The sequence below is a fragment of the Coenobita brevimanus genome, chromosome 90 (genome assembly GCF_032717465.1).
Source record: "Coenobita brevimanus isolate Jiangsu-jjx chromosome 90, ASM3271746v2, whole genome shotgun sequence".
NCBI lineage: Eukaryota > Metazoa > Arthropoda > Malacostraca > Decapoda > Coenobitidae > Coenobita > Coenobita brevimanus.
The window spans coordinates 29,412,408-29,424,809 of NC_137043.1; the positions used below are offsets into that span (position 1 = coordinate 29,412,408).

Sequence of the window (12,402 nt, forward strand, 5' to 3'; positions counted from 1 at the left end):
AGGACAGAGATATTCCAAGGATCCTGTTGCATCGGGTTCTTTGGTAAACAGTAAGTCTAGTCTTGCTGGTGTGTCCTCACCTCGGAACCGTGTCTCTTCTTTGACCCATTGCGTCATCACATTGTTCATTGTAATATTTAATAATGTAATGCCCCATGCATCTTTGCTGCCTCCTGAGTCCCATTCCTCCCAGTTCACGTCTTTACAGTTGAAGTCACCCATTAAAATTGTATTGTTACTTTTCTCAATCATTTTCTGTCTGACAACATTTCCTTGTATTCATCATCACTCCATGCTCTTGTCTTAGGGGGAACATACACTACTGCCATATCTCCCTTGCTATATTTTCCAGTTTCTAATTTCATATTTATCACTTCAGCCTTGCCTTCTCCCATTTCCACGGTATCTACATTTATGTTGTTCTTCACAGCTATCATCACTCCTCCTCCCGTTTTTTCTCTTCTGTCTCTTCTGTGTTGTTCTGGAGATGACAGGGACTTGAATGATTATGTGGCCCCTTTGACGGGTCATGCTGTTGATACTTCCTCTTCTGTGCTTTCTTTTTCCTTTTTTTGGGATGACCATGATGTACTGGGAATGCATCTTTGAAGGATCACTGCCATGCCATGGTGAAGTTTGTATATACCTGTACCAGTAGCCAATGAAATAACTAGTATAGTAAGTTGCAGCAGTACTGTGCTAGACAGGTTCACTCTGAGGGATCAGACAAAAACTGTTCATTCATCCATCCATCCTCCAATCCTGTGTTGCCCCATGAGGAGTGTAGGAGCCCAGGGCTAGGCAAGTTGGTCCTGACATTTAAGATGAGAGTGAGCAGCCTCACTCATCCCAAAGTGGCATTACGTGAGCAATAAACCCCAACCACCCCTTGGATATAAACCTACAGTGGTTCAGTCTGATTGGAGTGCCTTAATTACTCGCTAAAACACCAGGCACCATAATTTGGTTATATGGTTATCACCCAGCGTAGTAAATGGTTTCCTGATGTACAGGAAACCATTGGCTTGTCACTCAGTGTAGTCACCTGTAGGCATAAGGAAGAGGAAAGAATGAAGGAAAGAAAGAAGAGAGTATAAAATCACCCGTAGGCAGAAGGAAGAGCAAAGAATGAAGGAATGAAAGACAGAAGAGGAATGACAGAAGAGAGGAAAGGGTAGACACTCAAAGCACCACTACATTGAGTGAGTGGATGGTGAGTGCCACCACCTACCACAAAAAATTTTCCCCCTCGCAAAACTGCTATGACACCATTTGAACATGTTAATTATCTTGAATGAGCCAATTAATTTTAAATGAATTACTTTGACAGTCTTTTGTTTTGCTTTTATTATCGCCTTCCTTTACAAGGCAGAGCAATAATGTTTTTGCCCGCCTCTGTGTGAGTGTGTATGTGTGTGTGTGTTTCTTATAATATATCATGAACGGCGTGAGCTACCAACATGAAATGTTCAGAGTATCAAGATGTGGCCAAAATTTTGGCCGAGTTTGAAAATGGGCACTCGGGGTCAGGGTCAAGGTTACCAAAATGGCTGCCAATAGTTTTTATTGCCTGCCATTAGCACCATTATAGTTCATGAACAGCTGGAGCTATCAACATGAACCATTCAGGGTATCAACATAGCTAAATGGGCACTTGGGGTCAAGGTCAAGGTCATCAAAATGGCAGCCAAAAGTCTTAGTTTTTATCACCCACCTGTAGCACCATTATATCTCATGAACGGCTTGAGCTGTCAACATGAAACCTTCAGGGTATCAAGATACTGTATGGCCAAAATCTAGGACTTGGCCGACAGCATATTCTGGCAGGCAATTAGCATTCAGCTCCCAAATGCTTTTCTTTCCTTCTTGTAGCATTCAGACAACCTGCTAGGTTGAAAGTGTCAGGTAAGGGTGATACAGTAGAGAGGAAGTTAGAGAGTTGAAGTTGTTACAAGAGAATGAAGGTCATGGATAAGATCACTGAAAACATGATGAAAGTGAGTGTAAATGAAGTGCAGTTGGTTTTTGTGCCAGGGAGAGGCTTGACTGCAGTACTGTATTCACTGTCCATCAGCTGAAATGGAAGTACCATACCTTAGAAGAACTAGAAAGCTGTTACTACTAGTTTGTGGATTTGGAGAAGGCATTTGGTAAGTGCTGAGGGTGGTGGTAAAACTGGCTTTGAGGAAGCTGTGTTTTGGTGAATGGATCATGAGATGGCAGTGAAGTTGTTTAAAGGGACAGCTATGTATCAAGTGAGGAATTCTCAGTGTTGTGCATTAGGAATTTGAAGTCCAAGTGCTGGAGGAATGGGATAGAAGCAGAGGCTGAAGTTGTTGGTAAAACAGAGGTCGTGGTTAATAGGTGTGGGGACCATAATCTCATGAAGTGAGGTAAGTGACCTTGTACAGTGTGTAAAAAGGGAGTTATGGGGCTTTCACTTGTTTACAAATTGTAATAAACAGGATTGATAGAGATATAGTGGTGCTGGATGTGGACTGCAGGGTGCAAGAAAATTTCAGTTTGCATAGTGGTGCTGGATGTGGACTGCAGGGTGCAAGAAAATTTCAGTTTGCAATATACTGTATAGGGGTAGTCTGACTGTTGATGTTTGATTGGAATGTGTTAGGGGTAGTCTGACTGTTGATGATTGATTGGAATGTGTTAGGGGTAGTCTGACTGTTGATGATTGATTGGAATGTGTTGTTTGAGATGCTAAGTGCTTTGAATCTGTAGAGTTCTGCTAACTTGGATACAAGCTGAGTACAGGAGAATCAGAGACCAGTTCATTTCGTAGAATGAGAAGTGGATAGAAGCTAGGGAAATATTACCTCATCTGACAATGAAGATGCTCTCCTTGCATGCACAGGGTACTCTATGAAACATGTATAAGAAGTGTTATGCTGTATGGCATTGCAACTTGGCCATTAACCAAGGTATAAGCAGACTAGAACACACTGAAATAAGAATTTTGATATGGATGAGAAGAGCATCATTGATTGACAACTGAGAATAGTGTACCAAAGAGATGTGGCTTGTGGTATAAATGTGATGCAAACCAGTAGATTAATATAGTCTGGACATGTTGAGACTAAAGGGGAGGGTGACTAGCTGAGGAGAATAACAGTTACAAGTGTAGAGGGAATATTTGCTCAAAGGTAGGCCAAAGAAGACCTGGTGTGAGGTCCTACATAGAAATCTTTAGGGTACTGGTTTGAGAAGGGGGAGTGGCTCAAGATCATGACATGCTACAGTCATTAATTGAAGACACCTTGCTAGCACGGGTCCGTGGTCTTTTGGTATAATGTAGCATAGTGTGAGAGTCACACTTCTGTAGTGCAGCTTAACTTCAATACTTACTTTTCTATTCCTTGTCACTACAGTGTACTAGACTTGCATCTCTCTTTCCCTGCTGTACCTTTTCTGCACTTCACCCTTTCAACTTCAGTTCTTTATATTTGAAGGTGCTCACATTCTGCATTCCCTGACCCTTAAACCTAACTACATCTGTGTGATCTTATTCCCTCAAGAAGCATAACTACTGTGCTACATTCATTTTAAATTTTTGTCGACTCACTTCCAGGCTCGTTCACTTACCCTTGCAGCTTTCACTCATCTTCACATAACAAAGCAGTATTATCAGCAAACAACAGCACAAACTGTTTCACACTGTACCCTTACTCATAATGAACTTTGTACAAGAATCCTGTATACGTTAGTGCCCATATTATCAGTTGGGTATGAGGCTTTGTTGTGGTACAAGTGAAAGTCAAGAGTGAGAGCACTGGAAATAGGATTATCAAGGAATGCATGCAGTTGTGTAGATTGAATAGGACTAGAAGCATAACACTTGAAATGTCAAGTAAGAAAGTTGATCAGTTGAAGGGTAGAAGAGATGTGTTGGTGTGATTGCATAAAAATTGGATATGAGTAGGGTAGGGAGAAGATACAGTATATGTGCATAGTATGAGTGTAGGACACCTGAAAGGTATAGAATGTGGGTGGATATAGTAGAGGTGTGTGTGTGTGAAAGTTGAAGAAGCATAAGCATTTACAAAGGATCAGTATGGATGTACAGTATAAGGTATATAATACTGTGTATGAAGATGTACCTGAGTAGCGTCGCATCCATCCATCCATCATCCAGTCCTACGTTGCCCCATGAGGACCGTAGGAGCCAGGGGCTAGGCAAGTTGGTCATGACATTTAAGATGAGAGTGACCAGCGCTCACTCATCCCTAATTGGTATTATGTGAGCATTAACCCCAACCACCCAAATTAAATGTGTGTGTGGGTACTTTTTCCCTGTCAGCTGATGCAGTGATTTTGAAGACAAATGATTGTGTGACCCATTTCACTGAGCACTCTGTAGTTCTGTTTTATGCTTTCTAGTCTTTGTCTTGAATCCCCCCCTTTTTTGTGGGAGAGGTTAATGATGATGACATTTGTACCTCATTCATAGTTTGTGCTTTAAAGTTTTCTTATTGCAACAGATCCTGGTGGAGGACCAGGTAGCAACATTCCGGCTCACAGGTGGATCTGGACCAGTCCATCTGAGTGGGACTCACCAGACTGAGACCAACATCATAGCTGAAGATGACATTGATGAAGAGGACGATATGGGTGAAGAAGATGATGACATTGATGAAGTTGAGGATTCACCGGTGAGGCTTCTTTTAACTTCGAGTTTGAGCGAGTGAAGTTAAAAAGCATTACTGCCCAACACTGTATTTTAGTGTCAATACTGTATGTCCTCTCAGTTGGGTAAAAATAAATGTGTGTAAAAGTGAGGTACAGGTTTGGTGGTCCAAGTTAAAAGAAACAACACTAGAGTTTGAAATTTTTTTCCTGGCAGAAGCGTTAACCAAGAGAGAACTAAGGAGGTAAGGAAGACAGCGAGGTGGTAGGGGAGGGAGGAAAACTTTCGTATAATTATAAGTATGTTACTGTTCTTGTGTTCTAGCATGAATAGTGATAGCGTAGCATTACATATTCATTAGAAAGACCACCTCTTTTTATGGCTGGTGATCCCTCTACACATGACCCAAACAAGGAAAATTGATTTGGAAAGAAATGTCAGGGGACATCATGATTGACTGGTTAAGATTTAATCACTCCCATTAAATATTGTAAACTCTCAGTTATCCGTTGGCACTTCTGTCGCAAACATCAAAATCAGCTCCATTCATCAGAAGTCTCTCCACCAAGATGATTCAGCACCGTGAATCTCATCACCAAGACACTGCTTTTGATGTTACCAGATTTTGCTATTTTCTTTTCTAAATTGTTCCTTGTATGTCCTTGTCTTTTGTTTTCATATGTTCAGTATTAAATACACCTACTGTCCCCCTTCAGTACATTTCACACACTTTTTCATCTTGCATTTCATCCCAAAATCTATGACATTTCTCTCTCTCTCTCTCTCTCTCTCTCTCTCTCTCCAGTATTATAACGCCACTTTTTCAATTGTGCCTACAATGGGGTTCTTGTTTTTTGGCTCCCCTGTCCTTCTGCATGTCATCCTGGCCTCATACGTTTTGCTGGCATTTGCCACAATGGCACCTCCACTTGCCAAAGCACCTGCGGAAGATTGTATTTTTTGAAAAAAAGCAGGAGTTTATCAAAAAACTGGATGAGGGATGGACAGTAAGTCAGACAGCCAAGTGTTTTTAGTATCCTTCGTATAACCAGGGCTCTTGTTTGGCAAGCCACGGCTTGCAAATGCGAGTATTTTTTTCTCTTCGGCAAACAAATTTTATGTGCAAGTCGCCTTTTGGCGAGGAGAAAATACATTCAGTTCAAAACCCAGGAAACTACAAAATAAGTAAATTCACATAAGTGAACAAAAAAGCACGTTGTGATCAATTATTAAGTCTTTCCTTGCCGCCATTGTGAATGTTTAAAACCTCATTATATGATTCTAATCATCACATTGTGTAAATAAATAAATATATTTATTGCTCATAAAATATTCCGGCTCATAGTCAGTTTGGCTACTAAAAATTTATTTGGCTCATAAATCAGAAACCTTAGGAGCCTAATGGCTCGCAGCCATCAGCAGTTAACAAGAGCCTTGACAACCCTGCAGGACATAAGGAAATTGCGAGAACAAATCTTGCAGTATGGGACTGAAAATGGGCAGACATCCCAGAAAATGATGGCCAAAACCAAGCACTAGGATTTAGACCAGGCAGTGCTTAGTGGAATCACCATCAGTGTTGCAGTGGTGTCATGTGTCATGGTGAGGGCAGTGGAGCTTAAGGATGTGGAGACAACGTTTGCTTGACACCTGGCCTTAATCGCCACTAGCTACACAATAAATATACTGTATCAAGAAATTCTGCTACTCTGTAGTGAGTTTATTCCCCCCAACATCTTCAGTTTCTCTCTCTCTCTCTCTCTCTCCCTACCTCCCTCCCTCTTCCCCACTTGGTTAGGTCTACCTATCCTCATTTTGTCTGCCTGCTAGCCTGCCGAACTTTTCCTCCAGGTGTTGGGTGTATAGTGTGAAAAATAAAAAAGCATTAACTCCAAAAGTCTTATTTTGAGAAATTCACAATATTGAAAGGTTTGAGAGCTTCTGTTATCTTTCATACTGCTAACATTGCGATATGGTATTGCATGCATGTTTTTTTATATACTGAGCATTTGCTTAATGACTCAAAAATAGCTACATGACATGTGAAAACAAATGAAAAATACATAAAAGCACACTTTTCCTTCAGTGTTGTGACAGAATGTGTTTTGCCATGCAGTTGACTTAACCCTAGATTAGCAAGGTCAGAATTTGTACATCAGTGGCAAGGTGGTACCTGATTCAGTACCAACTTTGGAATATGAAAATGATATAGATATTAATTACAGAATTTTTTCAAGGTAATGCAATGTATTTGCAAGAGTTCTAACCTAAATCTACTGAAAAACAAAGAAAAATATGATTTTTATGAAATAAATAATAGGCAACTATGTAGCAGCAATGGGAGCATTGGACTCATCTGGGGACACCGTTACACGTCCACCTCCGCCTCCTCCACTTCCCCCTCCCCCCTATATTGAATGTTTCTGTTGTTTACCTTCTTTTGTATAACACTCTTTTAGCTGCAAAATAACACACAAAGATACATAATTATATTAACTAGTAAGCATATGCACCCTCGACCTCACGTTAGTGGCAAGATGGTACCGAAAAATGGACCAAGAGTCATAAAACCGAAATTTTACACGGAGCAAAACCTACCCACCGTGCACAATCACAGCAGACCTTGAACTGAGAATACTGGGGAGGGCGGCCACAGACGCCCATAGGCGGCAGCGTGGTAAAGTTGAATAGGCCTATGGTAGGTACCGACTCTGGTGCCACCTTGCTAATCTAGAGTTAAAAGTATGGGAGCAGTAGGAAGTAAATACTGTACATCCATCCATCCATCATCCAATCCTACTTTGCCCCATGAGGAGTGTAGGAGTCTGGGGCTAGGCAATTGGTCCCAACTTTTAAGATGGAAGTAAATACATTTGGAAATATATTTTACTGAAAATAGAAATTATGTCTGACAGTAATATGCAAAATAACTGTCAGTATGCAAATTGAAGACTTGTATCAGTGGTAATTCAGTGAAGGCTAATGAGGAGGACTATAAGGTGTTAATGGCATTTATGGATGTGGAAAAAGCATACAACAAAGTACTGTAGACAGAGAAGGATTTTGGAAGGTTTTGCCTATGTACGGCTTAGATAATAAACTGCTGGGTTCTGTTAAGAGTTTTTATGATGATAGTGAGGCATGTGTAAGGGTAAATGGGCATCTGAGTGAATGGTTCACAATTAGAGTGGGCATGCAACAAGGTTGTGTGATGTCCCCATGGTTGTTCAGTATATATATACTGTATATGGATGGGGTGATGAGAGTGGTAAAAACATGAGTAATGGAGAGGGATGGCATTGGTAAAGAAAGATGATGGGTGGAATACCTCAAATTGATGTAGCTGTCTGTGAGCGTCATGCCTTGAGAGTAAATATAAAAAAGCATAGAGTGATGGTTATTGAGAGAGGTGACTCCCAGTGTGATGTTACAGCGAATGGAAAGAGACTGGAGCTGGTGAGAGTTCAAGTACCTGGGTACATTGATGGAAATGAGAGAAAAATGTGCAAAAGAAGTGGAAAGTAGAGTGACACAAGGAAGGAAAGTAGCTAGTGCTATGAAGGCCTTGATAAGAAACAGAGGCTTGAGTGTTACAGCTGCACGAGACCTACATGGAGGCATGTTAGTGCCAACTTTAACATGCGGGTGTGAGACTATGGTGTGGCATGGAAGTGAAAAGTCAAGCATAAGAGCAGTGGAGATGGGACTCTTGAGGAATGCATGTGGAGTACAGAGAGTGGATAGGATACAGAGTAATGTGTTTCATGAAAGATTCAGAGCGAGGAAGTCTGTGGACACCAGAATTGAAGAGAGTGTACTGAGATGTTATGGTCTTGTGGAGAGAATGGATGACAGTAGAGTGGTGAAAAGGATATATCTGAGTGAATTTGAAGGAGGGAGGAGGTGAGGTAGGTCAAGAAAGTGGTGAGATATGGTGGATGAGTGTGTGAGGAAGAGAGGTATGGAAGTTGGTGAGGTTAAGGAACTGACTAGAGATTGGGCTGTCTGGATGAATTTTGTGCAGAGAAGCATATGACCAAGGATTTGGCATCCCTTTTTAACATGATGGTGCTCGGATTGACTCTATTGGAGAAGTATATATGAAGCTACAGTACTTGGTGAACCCATTTGACTTATCAGACAGAGCCAGGATTCCATGAGCGTAAATAATGAGTGAATGGAAGCATGGCCTATTGGATTGGGCAAACTCGGGCTGTCTGGACGCTGCTGCTACTCACCCCACGCTAGGGTGGGAAAAGAGATCTGGATGATAATGATGAATTCAGTAAATATGCAGTAATTGTTACTGAACTAATGCAGTGATTTTTTTTTTTTCAAACTCAAAGTTTTTTATTATCTTGGTTTTTTGTATAACTTCAGAGAAAAACAGCAAAGTTAATTATCTACTTTGACATTAATATTACTTTGTAATACAGTGGAAGATTGAGTTACATGCCTCAAAACATAACTTAGCAAAACCTGATAGTACATTAGGATTAACAAAAAAGACATCATCTGAATTAATATAAAACTGATTTTAAGTTAACTGGAAAATAAGCATTTGTAAAGTTAGACACCTTTTAGTTTATTAAAAAAAAAAGTCCTTCATTCTGTTTTGAATCACCAAAGCTCCCTAGAATATCTTTGCTTCCAGAGTTCTCATGCATTTTCATCCAGGACTCTCTTCTTTTGCAAGGCATTTTGCATACCAGATTTTCAATTATTATTTTATTCTAGGGACAGTTTTGAAGAGGGATTTAGGAGTTCACCTGATAATTTGAATATCAGTGTTACAAAATTGCACCTGATTTTTTAAAGATTCTTTGTAAAGAACCATGTGTTCCATCCTCAAACTCAACATGATTTTCTAAATATAATAAATTAATCCTCGCACCGTATATCCTTTGTGGTAGGTGGTGGCGACCGTCATTCACTCACTTGAAGTAGTGCTGTCTACTTCTTCCTTCTCTTTTATCTCTCTCTTAAATCTGTATCTATATGAATCTATCTATCTATCTTTCCTGTCTCTTTTTATTACTCTTCCTTCGTTTTCAGGTGGCTGTACATGGTGACAGGGTGAATGGTTTCCTGTAAGCCAGGAAACCATTAACAACGCTGGGTGGTAACCACATAACCAACCGATACATGATCCCTGCATGTCAACAAGTGGGTTGGCAGGGGGTTAGTGCCCCTCCCCATAAAACCACTAACTCAAAGACAAACAGTCACCTCTTATGAGATTATGGCATCTGGCTGTAGATGGACAGATGGACGTTATGTCTGATGTCACATAATTTCATGCCACTCTAATCCTTAGGAAAATCAGAATCCCCTGCTTAGTTGAGATTTCATGGACAGAAAGAGTACATACTATCTGTACATGCACTGCCAATATCTTTACAAACAAGAAAAAGGTATATATAGTAATAATGTATTTAAAAAAAAAAATGAGGGAAAGTGAGACAGAGGCAATACTCTCACCCTTCTCACAAGGAGAGATACACACGTTTTACTTCCTGGTCTGTCCACCCCCAACTACAAATTATGACAATGTCTGAAATGGCAATTGTGTTTGATGCAGGTTCAATCATATTCTCATGAACATGCTGTGCACCAGCTGCTGTCAGATTTGTGTGGTAAAAGGCATTGCCTCCTTCTTCAGGTGGGGTTAATGCTTTTTTTTGAAAAAGAACTAATGCATTCTGTCTCACAAATACAGAAGGAAATTTTGGAGTTGATGTGGAATCTCTGGTGCTCAACTCATTTTTAAACAAAGGTAGTCATAACCCATGTATACGAAGAGCTTTGTCTCTATTCCTTATGTATCAGTTTTGCAAAAAATGCATTTTTGGAGTTAATGCCTTTTGACTTTTGATGGCAGAGTGTTCAGAAAGACTTTCTGTCATGTTTATTACTGTATTCAAGGATGCTTTTCTATATTTGAACATTTAAAAAGTACTGTACTGTACAGGTATAGGGTTTTATAGGGGGCTAGACCCAGTATGAGGGGGTGTTATCTCAGTACAGTACATCACCATCCTTCATCCATCGAGCCACTAAACGCCAGATAATTGAGAGTTTACTGAAAGTAGTTCCGTGAAAGCTGTTTCTATCATGGAGGGGGAAATTAGTAGCCAGGCATTTATCTTAATACCAGACTCAGTGTGAATACTGTAATTGGTTTCTACACTCCTGAGTTTTTCTGTTTGTCATCAATCCGTCATCTAGTTTATTACCTCCATTAGAATATATGGACATGGGGCTAAGCTACACTTATGATGGAGATTACTTGAGCTATCTCTAAGGAGATAACAAAATATATGAGATTGGCGTGGATTTGCTTACAGATTATTCAGAAACATTGTCAGCTGCTCCATTTGATCCAGTTTACATTAGATTATGACGTCGGTGGTAACCAGGCTCTTTGTCTATTCTGGATATTGTCATATACTGTATCACTTAACCTTGAGAATAGAAGAGAAAATACACTCACATTCCATCAAGGAGAAAGGGTGGAGTTCTCTTAACAGTGAATTACTAAAAGTTTGCAGTATTGGTTAAAAAAAATGCATTAAGGCTCCTTATGGTCACGTAGTTTAATTCTCATCATTTTTTCAGTAAGTTTTATTGTTGTTAATATCATTTCTTAATGCATTAACTAAACTTTCTTTCCTTTTATTTTGCAGCCAAAGAAGAAATCCAAGAAATAGTCAGAGGACAAGACCAGCTAATAGCTTCCCAACATTGCCAGGTTTTCTATGATTAACTTAACTTTTGTGTGAGACACATACGTATCAGTTCGTATATTTCAGTCATTGAATAAAAATGAGTTAGAAGTTATTTGCCTTTATTTATCAGCTATGCTTTATGAAAAGGATGGATGATGAACAGTTTTATGTGGCACGTAATACTCTAGTAAAAGGATGTGTCAGTTTGGAAGACTTGCAGTGCTAAGTAACTGATGTGCCCTGATAAAGTTACCCTTTGAGATGACATCTGTCATATCGTATTCTTGCTATCTCCAGTTTACTGTTAATCCCAGAAGTGACTTTTGACCGGAAGGGTTTGATATAGCTTACGCAGACCCCTTTGCTATTTCTGTGCCCTCATAAACTGAATAAAGAAAAAATGGCACATTGGCTGAAAGGGTATTTGTTAGATCTGGTTACTGGGAGGGAAAATATTGGGAAATAATGGATTTTTACACAAACCAGTCAATGTGAAAAAATAATAATAATAATAATAGGCAGTGTCAGTTTAGGATGAGTTGCTTAGGACTGATGGCTGGCAGAATGTGGATTAATTTTGAACAAAGGATATGAATATGTGACACTTGGTGAATCTAAAGAGGAATATGCACCAGAGGCAGGAAGTTTCAGTATAGTATCTCTGTTGGATACATTTATGTGAAGCTACAGTATGTGGTGAATGTTCTTGGCATATCAGATAGAACCAGGATTCTGGGGGCTTGAATAGTGAGAGAATGGAAGCGTGGCCCATTGGCTTAGGCAAATTTGGGCTATCTGGACGTTACTACTCCTCACCCTGTCCTGGAGTGGGAAAGGATGTCTTGATGATGATGATGATGATAAGTATAGCGGTTGGTTGTAGAGGTAGCAAGTAAAGTTAGCTTGCAGATATTAAGGGTACAGTACTTGTTAAAACTTCTGGAGAATATTTAGAAAGCATAATGTGAGTGAGATTACTCCACTTAGCTTTCTACGAGGTGGTAGGTGGTGGTGATTTTCTACTCGGTGCATGTA

At 40.0% G+C, this 12,402-nt stretch overlaps 1 protein-coding gene across 2 annotated transcripts in view; it reads left to right on the forward strand.

Annotated features, from left to right (window-relative positions):
• The window catches only part of LOC145411691 (nucleoplasmin-like protein ANO39), a 32,019-nt gene extending 20,539 nt beyond the window's left edge, over positions 1 to 11,480 (forward strand). The window contains exons 4-6 of one of the 2 annotated variants that reach the window (XM_080281704.1): positions 4,494 to 4,664; positions 4,856 to 4,883; positions 11,326 to 11,480. In XM_080281704.1, the coding sequence (XP_080137830.1) occupies positions 4,494 to 4,664; positions 4,856 to 4,864 (180 nt within the window). In that variant the 3' untranslated portion in view covers positions 4,865 to 4,883; positions 11,326 to 11,480. The remainder of the gene's footprint in view (positions 1 to 4,493; positions 4,665 to 4,855; positions 4,884 to 11,325) is intronic. The other variant, XM_080281703.1, reaches the window with a different exon arrangement.
• Positions 11,481 to 12,402: the final 922 nt, after the last annotated feature.